Here is an 18,195-nt window from a genome sequence, read left to right as displayed (position 1 = left end):
GTGTGATTAGTGCTGCTCTGTGTGTGTGTGTGTGTGTGATTAGTGCTGCTCTGTGTGTGTGTGTGTGTGTGTAATCAGTGCTGCTCTGTGTGTGTGTGTGTATGTGTGTGTGTGTAATCAGTGCTGCTCTGTGTGTGTGTGTGTGTGTGTGTGTGTGTGTAATCAGTGCTGCTCTGTGTGTGTGTGTGTATGTGTGTGTGTGTAATCAGTGCTGCTCTGTGTGTGTGTGTGTGTGTGTGTGTGTGTGTGTAATCAGTGCTGCCCTGTGTGTTTTTTTCAGTTTGTTTGTATTACAGTTGCTTTAAAGGCCTGGTGTTGGTCGTGATCCAGACTGTTTGTCCAGCACTAATCTGTGTTTGTGTCATTATAGAAAACGTTTCTATCACAAATCCTCCCTTTAAGATGAAAACATTTGTACATGAAGTTTATGGACTGTTGGTTTGTGTGAAGTCGATGGTTCCAGACAGACACGAGGAGCTTTATATTTCAGTGCTGATGTTTTCAGACTTCTTCTGAAGCACAGCTCATTATTTCACCTTTTTTCTTTTCTCTAGTGAAGCTGCTTTGTTTTCTCTGTGTCGTGGTGCGAGGTGCAGCATGAAGGTGACCTGACCTTTTAAATCATTTACACACAAAATATTTCAAACACACACACTTTCAAAAAGCTTCAAATGAATAAATGTTTCATGGTGATGAGTGTGTGAGCTAAATGTCACGGCCTCGTCTCAAACGTCCACTTCCTGCTAAGGGGCTTTCATAAAGCCTGTGTGTGTCTTAGTGAAGGAGGCGTGGCCTATGTGTGTCTGTCTTAGTGAAGGAGGCGTGGCCTGTGTTTGTCTGTCTGTGTGAAGGAGGCTTGGCCTGTGTGTGTCTGTCTTAGTGAAGGAGGCGTGGCGTGTGTGTGTCTGTCTGTGTGAAGGAGGCGTGGCCTATGTGTGTCTGTCTTAGTGAAGGAGGCGTGGCCTGTGTGTGTCTGTCTTAGTGAAGGAGGTGTGGCCTGTGTGTGTGTCTGTCTTAGTGAAGGAGGCGTGGCGTGTGTGTGTCTGTCTTAGTGAAGGAGGCGTGGCCTGTGTGTGTGTCTGTCTTAGTGAAGGAGGCGTGGCCTGTGTGTGTCTGTCTTAGTGAAGGAGGCGTGGCCTGTGTGTGTGTCTGTCTTAGTGAAGGAGGCGTGGCCTGTGTGTGTGTCTGTCTTAGTGAAGGAGGCGTGGCGTGTGTGTCTGTCTTAGTGAAGGAGGCGTGGCCTGTGTTTGTCTGTCTGTGTGAAGGAGGCTTGGCCTGTGTGTGTCTGTCTTAGTGAAGGAGGCGTGGCCTGTGTGTGTCTGTCTTAGTTAAGGAGGCGTGGCCTATGTGTGTCTGTCTTAGTGAAGGAGGCGTGGCGTGTGTGTCTGTCTTAGTGAAGGAGGCGTGGCCTGTGTGTGTCTGTCTTAGTGAAGGAGGCGTGGCCTATGTGTGTCTGTCTTAGTGAAGGAGGCGTGGCCTGTGTTTGTCTGTCTGTGTGAAGGAGGCTTGGCCTGTGTGTGTCTGTCTTAGTGAAGGAGGCGTGGCGTGTGTGTGTCTGTCTGTGTGAAGGAGGCGTGGCCTATGTGTGTCTGTCTTAGTGAAGGAGGCGTGGCCTGTGTGTGTCTGTCTTAGTGAAGGAGGCGTGGCCTGTGTGTGTGTCTGTCTTAGTGAAGGAGGCGTGGCGTGTGTGTGTCTGTCTTAGTGAAGGAGGCGTGGCCTGTGTGTGTGTCTGTCTTAGTGAAGGAGGCGTGGCCTGTGTGTCTGTCTTAGTGAAGGAGGCGTGGCCTGTGTGTGTGTCTGTCTTAGTGAAGGAGGCGTGGCCTGTGTGTGTCTGTCTTAGTGAAGGAGGCGTGGCGTGTGTGTCTGTCTTAGTGAAGGAGGCGTGGCCTGTGTTTGTCTGTCTGTGTGAAGGAGGCTTGGCCTGTGTGTGTCTGTCTTAGTGAAGGAGGCGTGGCCTGTGTGTGTGTCTGTCTTAGTTAAGGAGGCGTGGCCTATGTGTGTCTGTCTTAGTGAAGGAGGCGTGGCGTGTGTGTCTGTCTTAGTGAAGGAGGCGTGGCCTGTGTGTGTCTGTCTTAGTGAAGGAGGCGTGGTCTTTGTGTCTCAGGTCTAGTGCAGGAAGTGTGTGTGTGTGTGTGTGTGTGTGTGTGTGTGTGTGTGTGTGTGTGTGTGTTAGGAAAGATCACAGGATTCCTCTACGCTCCTCACTACACACACTGAGAGACAAATGAATGGTGGAGGAGGTGTTGAGTTAGGGGACACGTCTCATTCCACACTCACTAGACTACAGTTTAACACTACATCTGTGTTTGTGTGTGTGTGTGTGTGTGTGTGTGTGTGTGTGTGTGTGTGTGTGTGTGTGTGATAAAATCTGTAGAATTTTATTATAGAACAGATTTGTTCTATTTCATTTTTTAAAAAACTATTCATTTTAATTTGAGGTTTGTAAACGATCGGATTTCATCGTAAATTGTACACCCTGGACGGAGTGCCAACCCATCACAGGGCACACACACTCTCATTCACTCACACACTACGGACAATTTTCCAGAGATGCCAATCAACCTACCATGCATGTCTTTGGACCGGGGGAGGAAACCGGAGTACCCGGAGGAAACCCCCGAGGCACGGGGAGAACATGCAAACTCTACACACAAGGTGGAGGTGGGAATCGAACCCCCAACCCTGGAGGTGTGAGGCGAACGTGATAACCACTAAGCCACCGTGCCCCCCCCACCCCAACATTCAGTTTGTATTTATTAAAATTCGAAACCTTTTATGGTTCGTTGTATTTAATATCGTTCTTAACTCTATATGATTGTGGAATTTTACATTGTGCTTCACTGAAGAATTCTACATCCTGCTTTAAAAAACAAAACTTGGTTCAGTTTCACAGTTGCGTTTTGTTTACGATTGTAGAATTCTACATTCAGCTCAGCTGTGGTGAATTTTAAAGTGTTGTTTTTCACTTTTTGACTGTTTTGAGATGAGAAAATCTTCACGTTTGTTTTACAGTCAGAGAGAAAAGAACAGAATACATCTAGAATGTAGAGATGGCATCAAACACACTGCAGCAGACCCTGGAAATAGAACACAGCCTATTTAGTTTCACTCTCTCCTGCAGAGCATGAGTTTAGTCAAGTCCTGAAACTCTTACGCACACACACACACACACACACACACACACACACACACACACACATGCAGAGTCAGCAGTAGAGTAGAGCAGAACATTTCTTGGTGTGAAGCATGGGTTCCTCTGGATCAGGAAATTTCAGCTCTGTGGGGTTTAACATCAAGATTGATGAGGGAGTGAGAGTGACATACTGAGAGAGAGAGAAAGAGAGAGAGAGAGAGAGTGTGTGTGTTTGTGTGTGTGTGTGTGTACATTCATCCGGATCTCAGACTTTTAACCTCTTTCCTCCATTCGATCTATAGATAAAGGAGTGTTTGAATAGACAGATGCATGGATAGATAGAATATTAGACTGATATAGAAAGATGACATGAATATATTTACACACGATTTATGAGGTGATTTTGTGTGTGTGTGTGGTACGAGTGATACTCTGAGTGGAACTCTTGCCCCTCTGCTGGACACAAGTTGTCAGTGCAGCTATATTACACACAAACACACACACGGGCATTTTTTTTTATCAAAGACAGGATAAGGCTAGCTACTATTAAATGCATGAAACTCAGTGTGTGTGTGTTGGTGGGGGGGTGGGGGGTATATTTATTAGACACCATTTTGCCTCATTGTTTTCTGCCAGATGCTGCAGGTGTGAGTGTGTGTGTTTAGGCACTGTTGTGTGTAGTGCTCAGTATGTAATAAGGTGTGTGTGTGTGTGTTCTGTTGTAGGTGCTGTGTGGGTTTCTGGCCCATTCTGGGCTCACGGTGATATAATCAGAACCTGACCTCAGCCCTGTTCACACAGAAAGGACGAGAGGATTTAACAGGAGGAAGGAAAGAGAGAGAAAACTAAAGAAAGCGAGAGGAAGAGGAGGGTCTCAACGCCACCATGGCTCTGACCGACAAACACAAAGTAAAAAGGCAGCGACTGGACCGAATCTGTGAGGGTAAGGACACGCCCTCTTTTAAACCGTTTCATCTAAAGCACAGTTCTCATGGACTAATCGGTGTCTGTTTGTTCCAATAACTGTTTTGTGGGCGGAGCTTTATGGGGTGACCATGAAACTCCTCCCCTGATTGAATCTGAACACATTCTCTTCGTCCGCTACGTTTCACAAACCCGAATCGTTAGTATTTTCTAACTAATGCTACGTAGCTAGACAACTTTCTAATGTGTCCATTGGTCTGCTTATGATTCAATTTAATCTTACAGCTTTACAACCTTTAGCTTCATGTAACAAAGTGAAAAAAATAGATTATTTCTATAAACGAATAGAAAAAATCTTTGCTCATCAAAAAATAAAAGAAAGTTATGTTTTTTTTCACAGAATGCTCTAGAAGAAAGTAATGCCTGGAAAGAAAAAACTAGCACTGTTTGGTTTGCTAACGTAAATTAGCTAAAATTCTGTTATTTACCGTATTTTCTGGACTATAAGCCGCAACTTTTTTCCCACGCTTTGAACCTTGGGCTTAAACAATGATGCGGCCAATATATGGATTTTTCACGCTTTTAATATATATATATATTTTTTTAAAAACACATTCTGTGACGTGCTCAGTTTTTTGGCGGCATGAAGCTTTCATCAGACCAATGAAATTGCCGAACGGGTTAAAGGTGGGGTCTCCGATGTTTGAGAAATGCTTCAGAAAACTGAGTCGGGACGACAAACAAAAAATCAAAACAAACGTGTAGCCAATGAGCAGGAAGGGGCGTGTCTTGTCAATATGGGCGGAGAGAGTGTTCAGTGCGCATGTGTGACATTAGCAGAAAGCAGTTTTAACATTGACATGGAGGATAAAAACAAAGAAAGAAAGTGAAGAAAGGCTTACGATAAGGTAAGAAGTAGGACGTGTTAATATAGGATCAGCTTTCCAGCGCTGGAGAGAACTGAAGGAGCAGGAAGTTGGTCACATATTCACAGATTGGAGTTTCCTGAGTCAATAACTCCTGAGCTAAACACTGTTACTACACAAATAACACCTCTTTTCTATCGTAGTAATGTAGAGACGCAGCTACAACCGTGTTTTGTGTAGTAACAGCGTTTAGCTCAGGAGTTATTGACTCGGGAAACTCCAATCTGTGAATATGTGACCAACTTCCTGCTCCTTCTGTTTCAATGTAGTACCTGTAGGCACCTGCGGCTTATAGACATGTGCGGCTTATTTATGTTCAAAATAATAATTTTTTTAAAATTCAGTGGGTGAGGCTTATATTCAATAGTCCGGAAATTACGGTAGTTTATTTTTAGATACCTAATTTATTTATTTTTTGGAAGTAGCAGCAAGCTACAGAACAATCCTACAAAAAAAAGATGTCAGTTTTGTTGTTTGTTAGCGAGTTAGCAAAACTAACGCTCCTACATCGAACATGTACAAACCCTGTTTTAGTTTTCTTTCCGTTCTCCGGCACTCGTGCGTCTCTTTTATCCCTGAATTTTCCTCGATGGTTTAGAGATGACACGCTGTGTTCCCTTTTGTAGCAGGATTTTTTGCTCTGAGTCTCTGGCGAGCTTTCTGTGCTTATGTTTGTGAGATCTTTCTGATAAACGCAGCGTGAATCTCGCTCGTCTTTATGGTAGGGATTTAAAGACACGGGTTCTGACCGGGGAGAGATGAGAGTTTGGCAGGTTTTCTTAGCTTCACCTGCCGTAGAGTTTTGGCCGGTGAGCAGGACGGCAGATGGACCTCAGCGGTGCAGAGACACACACAGGCGTCCTGCCATACTGCTGCACTGTGGACACACATTTGGTAAAGACTTAAAGACAAAGCCATCTGTAGCTGTGTGTGTGTGTGTGTGTGTGTGTGTGTGTGTGTTTTGTTATAAGAAGTATATTCACTTGCAAATCTGTAAGAAATGTCTATTTTTCACATTCTATGTATGAAATAAACCTTGATGATATGACAATATTCTATCAGTATTGTGATAAATTAACAGTTTATATCACAATACTCTGTTCTGCGAGATCACAGTCCCCATTATCTCTGATCTGAGAATCTCTTTTCCGTTCACGTGTGTAGATGTGAGTCCATCAGAGTACATCAGTCGTTTGTAGCTGCAACAATGAGGAAGAAAAGTGGTGAAATCCTGGAGCGACTGATGAGGCAGATTATAAACTTTGTTTTTTCACCAGCTTTAGGTTTTCAGGTTGTCTGCGGTTGTGTGTCTGTGATCGTCGTTGTTGCGATGACGAAACCCAGCAGATGAACCGATTTGATTTTTGTAACGATCCGTACGGGACGAAGGTCACTGCAAGGTCAAACGAGTCCTTCTGCTCTGAAGTATATTTAAAACGTTCTGTTTGATTTGAGGCACAAGCTTTAGTTTCGAGACGCCATCGTCAACTTCTTTAGAAGAAGAAAAGTGGTAAATACGATGTGTAGTGAAGGAGGAAAAAAGGGATAAATATTCGTTTCATTTTACACTTTGACAGAATTTCAAATCAAATCAAATGTTATTTGTCACATACACATACACACGGTACGACATGCAGTGAAACACTTTTTTGCATCTGTCCGGTATTTAAGCATAAAAAAAAGGAATGCAATTTAGGATAAAAAAAAAACAAAAAAAAAACAAAAGGAGATAGATAAATAAAAAAAGTATAAACTATATAACAAACTATATAAAATATGAAAATATAAGTGGAAAAATAGAATTTTTTTTTGATTATTTCTATTTTTTATTCTGTTCTGAATTTTTATTCTGTTATGTTTCTGTGAAGCTGCTTTGAGTTATAATAGTGCTATACAAATAACAATTAAAAATAGCAATAATCAATAAAAATTTAAAATAAAAATGATCATTTTTGACATAAATCATAACGTATCAGATCGTGAGTCATGTTTCAGCTCTAACGCAGTTCACACGTGAACACAATGTGTACTTTACGAGACACAGCGTCTTATATAAAGTGTTTATTTTAAATTATAGTTTTGTAACAGCAGAATAAAGATATATTATTTTTTTAAAATCAACATTTAACAAAACAAGTCTCAAGTCTTAAAAATCGTCTTGTTTTATATGTTAAAAATATAGACGTTAAATTTAACTTTGTCAATATTTTCGAAAATTGTTGAATATTTATTTACAAACGTTTTGAAGGTCTTAAAACTTTTTGAATGTTTTAATAAATCTGAACATTTTAAACCTTGTTAAACATTCTAAAAGTCGTAAATATTTTTAAACTTGTGAACATTTTAAAATTTACGTTTTTTAAACTTTTCAACGCTTTTTAAAAAAAAATTAACGTGTGAACTTTTGAATTTTTTTGAACACTTGCATGTTTAAATTTAAATGAAATGAAAGTGTTCATTTGATTTGATTTTGTAGGAAGAATTTTGTTAGCTTAAAGTTGTTCATCTGTTTCTTAAAACTTCTTAACCAATAAATCCGTCGGCCTTTTTTTTCCTCTCTTGTGCCGTTGACGCTTGATTTTAATTCCGGACGTTCGATCAGAAATCCTGTCGTCCACTTCTCGTCTTTTCTCTGCTTGTTTTTTTCCAATCGTCAGAATTTTAAACACAGGATAATTCTTCTCTCGCTTGAGAAGCTGAATTAAAATAAAAGCGAATAAGAATGAAGTCAGGATCAGTGTTCAGACGTGATCACTTGTAGCTGAAGGCTTTCAGGACAGATGATTAAATCATCACGCTGCCTAATATAGATTGTGATAATGGAGACGTTGTTTCTGTTGTTGTGAGCTGCTACGTAGGTTTATTGAGTCAGTTGGAGGGAAGAAAACAGTTCAGACTATAAAAAAAAAAACAGCTTCGTTCTGGTGAAAATCTTCGTTAATGCGTTAAATCTTCTTCGTAATTCTGAGATCAAGATTTTAGATTTTTTATATGAATTATTGTTAATTATCATTTAATTTTGATTTAGCGACTAATTACAGCGATTGCAGCTACTTGGTATATTATATGAGAAGTTTGAACACCACACCACACCCCCCCACCACCACCACCACCACCACCACCACCACACCCCAAAGACACCAGCGATACTATCATCAATTCACAATCCTAATAAAAACCTCCTTACTTAAAGAGGACTTAAATAAAAAAATTTTTTTTACACTTTTATGTATCGGACTACTTTTTCTTTTAATATTAGAATCATAATAATCAAATTTAAAAATTCGGGGGAAAAAATCATTAAAAAAATAATTTCTCACATTCTATCAGCATATACAAGTGTTTATTTAATACTATCAACCAACATGTCATGTTTTTAGACGTTTATACTTACATTTAATGTTGAGGAACCTCTGAGGAACCTCTGAGGAACGTCTGAGGAACGTCTGTCTTATGTCTTTAGAAGAGGGGAAAAAAACTGCAGCTTTTTAAACTTTTTAAATCTCGCTGCTTCAGTGATCTTTAATATTGACTGAAATATTTTGTCTTATGTCTTTGCCTCTTAATAACCTTCTGTCTGGCTTCATAGCAGAACATCAAACCATCATTTGTTGGTGTATCTTATTTTCCTTGTTCTGTGCTGAAGAAGCTGTGAATTCAAATCAACTCGATTATATTTGTATCAAAAAAACAAACTTTTGAGAAATCTAAATATTCCGTGTGTGTGACTGGTATATATTTATTTTATTTTATTTGAAGTGGTTACGATGGTGAGGAACCTGAGGAACCTCACGAGGAACATCTCCGTGATGTCCGTGTCGTTCGGATGAATTTATTGTCTATTTATTTTTATTCAGCTGTAATTCTTAGTAGCTCGTTACATTTTGCTTTAGCTACTAATTACAGCGATTGTAGCCACTTGGGACGTCATGTGAGATGTTTGAACACGCCCCCTTTTCCCCTCCCACATCAAAGCCACCTAAGATACAATCATCAATTCACAATTCTACTTAATACTGCGTCTGTAAATTTGACATAAACAGAATGAATTAAACAGAATGAAAAATAAATGTCTGCTTACTTTAAGACCTCGCTGTAAACTGCAGCTTCACCATAAGAGGAATTGAAGCAAGAGACTTTGCTTCTTCTCTCTCAGCTTCTCCTCTGTACATTTCCTTCTCTCCACCTCCACCCCATCTTCATCCTCGTCCTGGTTCTCTCCCAGCAGCACGGCGCCTCTGTCCCTGCCTTCTGTTCACCCATCTGTGTGTTCAGTCTGGATCACTGGCCTGAGAACGACGCTTACACACACACATACACACCTCACACCGACAGGATGGAAAAATAACACGATAAATAAAAGTCTGTTCATCAGACAGAGTTATTTTACATCTTACGACGGTATAAAAGTCTTTTCTTCAGTCTTTCTTTACAATCAGGACATTCGGCAGACTCTTGTTTTCAGAGCAAAGTACCAAAGCACCGGTTCGCTAATTTACAGACTTAGGAGACCATCAAGCTTTAAATATACACATAACACTAACAGGGAGAATAAGAGCTAGTTCAAGTGTTTTAGGAAGACGAAGGTCTTCACCCGTCGTTTGAAGATTTGAAGCCCGCGACTGTGTGACGTTCGACGTCAACATCCTGTAAGTAAAATAGTGTTAGCAGGACTGTCAAGTGTCACGCATTGAGAGTGACAGTCACGCATTTCGGTCTATTGTCACGTTCTCCCGTCACACATTGTGTTTTTTTGTCTATTTATCATATCGTCGCTGTCGGGCGGAAACCTCGTATGTCCAAATTTGGTCAATTTCATATTTTTTCACATATCGATGCTATTGGTCAGTCCCCACGTGGGTCTGTTATTTTTACAAGTTATTAACCAATCTAAAGTCTTGAAAATCGCTTGAGTGCAAATCTCATAACTCCATTGGACACTTCAACTGTCCACCTCTTCCTCACTCCGTGGGAGAGCTTCACGTCATATTTCTCCTCAAGAAGAGTCGCAACGAATCAACACGTCTTCTGAGGTAAATGTCTTCAAAACACTGGGCTCAAAGAAAAAAAAATCTTGACCCCCGCTAGTTCTGGTGCTTGTCTGAGGACAGGAATTTAGCGCAAGACAATCCACTGCAACGTGGACTAAACCCTGTGCACTGCAGATAAGGTACGGCGTTTTTTTAATTTCCTGAAAAATAACGGTTTTGGAGATACGAGGATTCCGTCTGACAGCAACGATATGTTTAATAAGCCGCAGCGCCCAAAATGTATCAGTCCGCACCGCTGTCTCTATGGAACCGGGCAGGAACCAAGCTCGTCTCCCCGGAGCTCTTAGTCGAGCCTGACACTTATCAGCCAATCAGAAAAAGAGGCTACACAACAGCCAATCAGAAAACAGCACTATTGTATCTCGGTAAGATTTAACGCAACAACCAATGAAAAAAAACCATATTCATTAGAGAGGGTATTTTAGATGGTCGGTTTGAACAAAACCTCAACACGAAACAGTTTGTCTCTGGACGGGACATTGTCCTCAATCATGTCCCTAAAAATGTCTGGGCTTGTGCTGAACTGTTTTATATGGGAGCAACATTACACATGATAAAGGAGTCCAAAAAGGCAACAAACACTTACAATAAACACCACCAGTCATAATCTCTCTCTCTCTCTCTCTATCTCTCTCTCTCCCTCTCTCTCTATCTCTCTCTTTCTCTCTCTCTCTGTTTCACACACACAAATTAATAAATGGAAATTAAACAAATACTTTGGGGGGTTGGAGATGTCACGCTTGCCTGTCTTCAAAACTTGAGAGCCGTGTGTTAGTGTTCCTTCTGAGACGACACGATCCTCCTAACGTTCATACACTCGAGCACATAGAGCATAGTGTGTGTGTAGTGTGTCATTTGGGACTGTTAAATAAAGCAGTGACATCATAAACCCATGAGCAGTAACGTTAGCTGGCTAAGTTTATCGCTAACGTCCATGCTGCGATAATATTCTGATAATATCATGATAAAATGTTACACGTCGTCACCGACACACATCTACTGGACATCTAACGGTTTAGTTATGTTAGCGTTTTTATTGCTGATGGAGCTCGTCGGTAGCTGCTATTGTAAACGTGTTACACTTTTACTCAGAGAAACGCTTCACTCTTTTCTTTTATTAAACTGATAATTCCTTAATTTAGACAGCAGAGAGCCTGCGCTCGGAAATGGGAACACGTGTCTCTCTCTCTCTCTGTCTCTCTCTCTGTCTCTCTCTCTCTGTCTCTCTCTCTGTTTTCTCTCTGTCTCTCTCTCACTCTGTCTCTCTCTCTGTCTCTCTCTCTCTGTTTTCTCTCTCTCTCTCTGTCTCTCTATCTCTGTCTCTCTTTCTCTCTATCTGTCTCTCTCTCTCTCTCTCTCTCTCTCTCTCTCTCTCTCTCTCTCTCTCTCTCTCTCTCTCTCTCTCTCTCTCTCTCAGGACTCTTGTTATCTTGTAAAAAAAAAAAAGAAGACAGAAGCCCGGAGGCTTGTTAAAACTTTTTAATATACTGTACTCTCACTGTAATTGACGATGATTTCCAAGTTTTCCAAGTTAATTTACTAAATCCTATGAAAGTTTAATTGCCCAGCAGTTCTTCAGTGGAGAGTGCATAAATCATCCCCCGTCTCCCCCGTCCTCGTCCCCGTCTCCCCCGTCTCCTAGTCCCCTAGCAGTTCTGCTTGCCAAGTAGTGCCAGAAGCGTCCTGTGCCCTAGAAAGGTGTCCCACTTCATCACTCGGCAGGGGAAGTGGCAGTATTGTGTTTCACTCGCTCCGTCCTCGTCTGTCCTGTGAGCTCCTGCATCGGAAACTTCACTCTGTTTTTCCCTCGTGGTAATTAGAGCTCCGCCGTGTTTGCTGTCCAAGTGCTCACACGGCCAAGTGCACTTACGTCTAAGTGCGCACTCCGTATTAGGACACGTCTAAGAATCGTCTGTCTGTCTGTTTGTCTGTTTCTATGTCCGTCTGTCTGTCTATTTGTCTGTCTTTCTGCCTGTCTCAATATCTCTCTGTCTATCTGTGTCTTGCTATTTTTGTTTCTATCTATCTATCTATCTATCTATCTATCTATCTATCTATCTATCTATCTATGTCTGTCTGTGGCTCTGTAATATATTTATGAGTCTGTTTCTTTGTCGGTGTCTGATGTTTAATCTGTCTGTTTCTTTCTTGCTGTCTGTCTGTCTGTCTGTCTGTCTGTCTGTCTGTCTCATATATATTTACCTGCTATATACTGTATTCTCTATACTACACTATATTCTCTCGTTTTTGTCTTTTGTCCTACTGTCTGTCTGTTGTTTTATTTATCTGTCAGTTTTCTCTCTTTTCTCTACCTGTCTGTGTATCTGACTGTCTTTCCATCAGACTGTCTGTCTGTCTGTATCTGTCTTTGTCTTTTTCTATCTATCCACCTGTCTTACTTTATACTACCTGTCTGACTTTATCTGTCTGTCTCTCTTTCTTTCTCAGTCTGTCTATTGGGTCTATCGCATTCTGTCTATTTCTTTTGTCTATAATTGTATCTGCCTGTCTGCCTGTCTAAGTTTCCATCTGTCTGTCTGTCTGTCAGTCAATGTGTCTGTCTTTTCCTTTCTATCTACATAGAGTGTCTATCCAATTTCTCTCTCTCTCTCTCTCTCTCTCTCTCTCTCTGTCTCTCTCTTTTTGGGCATGTTTGGTATCTAAGCAGATGGGTTAGTGTGTGTGTGTGTGTTTGTGTGTGTGTGAAGGAGAATTTGCATTCCTGTGTTCCCGCTCTTTGTTTTCTCCGTGTCTGTTCGTCTAGTCGAGATGAACCTGAAGCGTGTTATTAATATTTCCAGCCGATGCGAGGCTGAGTGATGGTCCGTGCCGGAGCTTATTAAAACACTTATTGTCTCTGGTTGCCGGGGAGAAATGCAACACCGTAATTAATGGCATTTTACAGCTGACAAACAGCATGGTGTGATGAGAGCAGAAAGGCCAGACACGGCCAGATCCACCCTCGTAAAGCACAGTGTACATCTGAGACGAACGCAGCCGGCGTCTCAAACCCAATTTCTCTCCTCTTCCACGTTTACGATGAGTTTTTCATCTTGTCTGCAGTTTGAAACTAACTCTGTGTTCAGGTTATTGCCTTCTTTCTCATCTCTTGTTCTTTAAAAGTGCTTGGACCTCAAACCTAAACCTGAACACTGTGTCATTAGATGTGTCATGTGGCCGACCTCTGGGACTGACTTATAAAAGAACCTTAGAGAATAAAGGACGAAAAATAACAAGCAGAGAGGGTTAAACTGCAGGATATCTCTCTCTCTCTCTCTCTCTCCCTCCCTCTCTCTCTCTCTCTCTCTCTCTCTCTCTCTCTCTCTCTCTCTCTCTCTCTCTCTCTCTCTCTCTCTCTCTCTCTCTCTCCCTCCCTCTCTCTCTCGCTCTGTCTCTCTCTCTCTCTCTCTCTCGCTCTGTCTCTCTCTCCCTCTCTCTCTCTCTCTCTCTCTCTCTCTCTCTCTCTCTCTCCCCCTCCCTCTCTCTCTCTCTCTCTCTCTCTCTCTCTCTCTCTGTCTCTCTCTCTCTCTCTCTCACTGTCTCTCTCTCCCTCCCTCTCTCTCTCTCTCCCTCCCTCTCTCTCTTGTTCTGTCTCTCTCTCTGTGTCTGTCTCTCTCTCTCCCTCTCTCTCTCTCTCTCCCTCCCTCTCTCTCTCTCTCTCTCTCTCTCTCACACTCACTCTCTCTCTCGCTCTGTCTCTCTCTCTCTCTCTCTCTCTCTCTCTCTCTCTCTCTCTCTCTCTCTCTCTCTCTCTCCCTCCCTCTCTCTCTCACTCTGTCTCTCTCTCTCTCTCTCTCTCTCTCTCTCTCTCTCTCTCTCTCTCTCTCTCTCTCTCTCTCTCTCCCCCTCCCTCTCTCTCTCTGTCTCTCTCTCTCTCTCTCTCTGTCTCTCTCTCTCTCTCTCTCTCTCACTGTCTCTCTCTCTCTCTCTCTCTCTCTCTCTCACTCTCTCTCTCTCTCTTGTTCTGTCTCTCTCTCTGTGTCTGTCTCTCTCTCTCTCCCTCCCTCTCTCTCTCGCTCTGTCTCTCTCTCTCTCTCTCTCTCTCTCTCTCTCTCTCTCTCTCTCTCTCTCTCTCTCTCTCTCGCTCTCTCTCTCTCTCTCTCTCTCTCTCCCTCTCTCTCCATTCTCTCTCTCTCTCTCTGTCTCTCTCTCTCTCTCTCTCTCTCTCTCTCTCTCTCTCTCTCTCTCTCTCTCTCTCTGTCTCTCTCTCCCTCCCTCTCTCTCTCTCTCTCCCTCCCTCTCTCTCTCTTGTTCTCTCTCTCCCTCTCTGTGTCTGTCTCTCTCTCTGTGTCTGTCTCTCTCTCTCTCCCTCCCTCTCTCTCTCGCTCTGTCTCTCTCTCTCTCTCTCTCTCTCTCTCTCTCTCTCTCTCTCTCTCTCTCTGTCTCTCTCTCCCTCTCTCTCTCTCTCTCTCTCTCTCTCTCTCTCTCTCTCTCTCTCTCTCTCTCTCTCTCTCTCTCTCTCTCTCTCTCTCTCTCTCTCTCCCTCTCTCATTCTCTCTCTCTCTCTCTCTCTCTCTCTCTCTCTGTGGCATCCTGCTGAGTCCTTATGTGGTTCTTTTATGTTATTTATTCATTTATTTATTTATTTATTTATTTTAAAAGAGACCCATTCAGTGTGCTCACCACTCCAATTAGTCACACACCCATCTTAGTCTCTATTTAAAGCACAGTGCTGTTACTCGTTCGTCTCGTTCGTCTCTTATCACTTAAATAAAAACCCCCGACGATTTCTCCAGCTGACACGAAGCGCTGCCGAAGAACATCAAGCGGCGCATTCAACAAGTGACATAAATACATCAACACGTTTCCTGCAGTGTTCTTGGAACACGATGCGATAAACTTACAGTTAAACAACGTCTAAACTTCAGGGAAAAGTTTATCTTTCTTTATCTTTTATTTAAATTTCTGACACTTGAAGCTATGAAGCAGGACAAAATATCTCGCGTTTGTAAAGGTAAAATCCTGCTGCTTTTACTTAATTACTTACTTACTACACACCTAAGTCAATCACTTAACTCCGTCAAAGCTCACAAAATACTGACATGTGCAACTCATCACATTGTCAAATAAAAAGTCTGTATGGATTTAAATAGAAGAAAAAATATGCAAAAAATCACAATGAGTTTTCTTTCTTTATTAATAAATGATACATATATAATAAATGTGATTAAATAATAATAATAATAATAATAATAATAATAATATTCTGCTTATCTCAAATAAAATCTAAATAATATTATTATTATTATGAATAATATTATTATGTATAACAGCTTTATGTTTTTTTTTTATTATTAAAGAAACGTATCACTACTGTTTAGCTGCCAGTTGATTATAAGATAGAAAGATAAAAAGATAGAAATATCTTTTCAGAATAACGATATTCTTTTCATATTGCCCCTCTCTACCGTGGCATGCTGTAAACTAGTTTTTAGCGTATTTACATCTAAGTTTATAAGATGACATCGTCTGAGTCAGTCCAGAGTCTTTTATTTTGAAAGCTGCTTCGATCTGTCTTATCGTAGCATGTTCTGAGAAGACATGATTATTTATTTAAAAAATAATTTCCATGAAGTCTGGTCTATTGTTTCTCATATCATATCTTTTCCTGTGTCATGAGCTAAAGAAAAGAAAGGAGATATCAAATGTCCACTTGTGCATCAGGGGGTTGCACGAATGCCCTTTGGATTAACACCGGCTCTGGGATCGGCTTCTTAGAAAGTGTACGGCATGAATGTCGTGACCTGACTGAAGGCTTACCGTAGGGTGTAGGTTGCCAGACATTACTGGGTTGACATCAGGTATTTATTTAATGTAGGCAAAAAGACCACATCTAGCATGAAGCTTTGAAATTATTTTCTCTGTAGGTGGGGTAAAGCCACAGGGGCCATCAGAATTAAGGAGGGTTTATTTTGACTAATGTCTCATGTCAAGGGTGAGGGTTTGTAAAATGACCTTGCCACAGAAAAAGGATAAAATTTACATTTACGGCATTTAGCAGACACCCTTATCCAGAGTGACTTACAACTGAGCAACTGAGGGTTAAGGGCCTTGCTCAGGGGCCCAGCAGTGGCAGTTTGGTGGACCTGGGGTTCGAACCCATGACCTTCTGATCAGTAGCCCAACACCTTATACACTGAGCTACCACATCCCAAATGTAAAAAAGTCCACTAGATTAGCGTGACCCCTACACTCTGGTTTTTATTATTACTTGTCGTAGTCCAGAACTTAATATAAACATGTGACTACTGGTCTGTGTGGTCCTTACATTCATAGAGACCAGTCTCATAAGGTGTGTGGTTTTACTTGTGTGTGTGTTGTACCAGAGCTTTTGTGTTATTGTCCCATTTTGCTTGTCCTCCCCTCCCTCTCATGCTTATGTTTCCAGGGCTGAATAATTTAGGGGATACCTGGCAATATGTGGCTACATGATAGCTTTGCCCGAAGGGAGAGAAAAAAATGCCTCCAGCAGATCAGGTGAAATGATCCCTATATACCTCATCTTTTTTTTTTCTTTACCTGAAACGTGAGAGGTGAAATGGAAACCCTTACTGCCTTTTTCCACACCTCACTCCTTCTTTTGTTTTCTTCCCCGTTCAAAAATCGAGTAGTGTCGCTTTAGTCTTCGTCTTGGTAAGATCGAGTGAAGGTTGGTGGGATAGAGCTACTCCTCAGAACTCGGACAACATTGCGTCGCGAAGGAACTCTGTCTCCTTTGGGAGCGACGGTAAACTTTGGTTTGATCCTCATCTGCCACCCTGCTCCTTGTTGTACACTGACATAGAGCCAGAACAAGGGTTTTTTGGCTACCCGGTCGAACTGTACAACAACTTTGACCTTGAAAGGCATGCTGATCTTTTCATGAAGACACATCCCATAGCTCAATTGAACAACTACCTGGAGGAAGCTATGGCAGTTAGGGGCACTGTTCCACCGCCTGATTATTACCCATTTGACACTGCCTTATCTTGCCAGCCACCTGAAGATCTGCAGGGATTGTACAGAGGAAGCCACCAGCTTCTTAGCAGATCAGGCTCGCATTATGGGCTGAGTGCAGGAGGGGTTAGATCTGCCTGGGATCAAGGGCAACCCAGGGCTCCTACTCGTGCACCTACACCTGGCCCCGCTCCACCTCCCCCTCCACCGCCTCCTCCTCCACCACCTCCCCCACCCACAGCTCTTGAGTTGAGCCGTTTGTACAGGGATTCTATAGCCATCCCAGACAGTCAGCGTATTCGCAGTAGGGCCGCCTCTCCTTCCTGTTTCGGGATTGCGGCCGATCAGGCCTCTCTGGCAGGCCATTCTAGTTACAACGAAGTGAACGGCCTACATCTTGAACACCCTCAGTCTACCTGTATTGTGATGGATCCTACACCCACTGTTGTGGATGGAAGTGTGCATCGAGGAATATCTACTTATGGTAATGTACCTGCTCAAAGGATGTCCTATGATCCTGTCTATGATGCCAGTGCAGCTATGGTGGCCGCTACAACAGCTCCGCTTTCAGCTGGAATCACAACCCACCACCCATCAGCAGCTGTTACCATGGAACAAAAGAGGGCTGTGGATCCTACGTTCTTATCTTATTTGCGTAGCGAGGGTCTATCTGAAAGCACCATCTCCCTTCTGTTGCAGCAAGGATTTGACTCTGTCGCCATGCTTTCCATGATGGAAGAGCATGATGTTCGCTCCATGGCTCCAAACCTCGGCCAGGCACGGGTACTCTCAAGGGCAGTGCATAACTGCAAGACAGGAGGCACTGGTGTGCAAACAATGCGTGGCCGATCCAACAGCTTCAGCCATCGTAACGATCTCTACACACAGCCTCAAGGTTTGGCCATAGACTCACACCTCTTGCAGCAGCCCTCAAACACCCTGCAGACCATGTCTCCGAGGATAGGCGAGTTTATCAACCGCAGACCAAGCAGCGCACCGTCTCAACATCTGTTAGAAACCACAAGTTATCCTGGGATGCGTTCTTTTGGAGGGCTTTCGACCACTCCTGCGTCATATAGTGCTTCATTGCCGCAGGCACGACAACTAACAATGTACAACCCCCATACTGGCCTGCCAATGTCGAGCCAGCCACAGCAGCCTGGCATTATGGGCACCACTGGTCTACCACCCAAAGCTTTCTCTAGCACCTACACGCCTATAGAGT

General features: G+C 42.5%; 1 protein-coding gene across 4 annotated transcripts in view; it reads left to right on the top strand.

Annotated features, from left to right (window-relative positions):
* Positions 1 to 18,195, top strand: part of LOC132861955 (C-terminal-binding protein 2) — a 99,417-nt gene that overhangs the window by 46,254 nt on the left and 34,968 nt on the right. For 3 of the 4 annotated variants that reach the window (XM_060893718.1, XM_060893727.1, XM_060893708.1), the window contains exon 2: positions 3,859 to 4,076. In XM_060893718.1, coding sequence (XP_060749701.1) covers positions 4,019 to 4,076 — 58 coding nt within the window. In that variant the 5' untranslated portion in view covers positions 3,859 to 4,018. Of the gene's footprint in view, positions 1 to 3,858; positions 4,077 to 16,823 lie in introns of those variants that run through there. The other variant, XM_060893699.1, reaches the window with a different exon arrangement.

This window comes from Tachysurus vachellii, chromosome 2 (genome assembly GCF_030014155.1).
Source record: "Tachysurus vachellii isolate PV-2020 chromosome 2, HZAU_Pvac_v1, whole genome shotgun sequence".
Classification (NCBI taxonomy): domain Eukaryota; kingdom Metazoa; phylum Chordata; class Actinopteri; order Siluriformes; family Bagridae; genus Tachysurus; species Tachysurus vachellii.
Note: the sequence above shows the minus strand (reverse complement) of the source record. Positions and strands in the feature narration are given on the sequence as shown.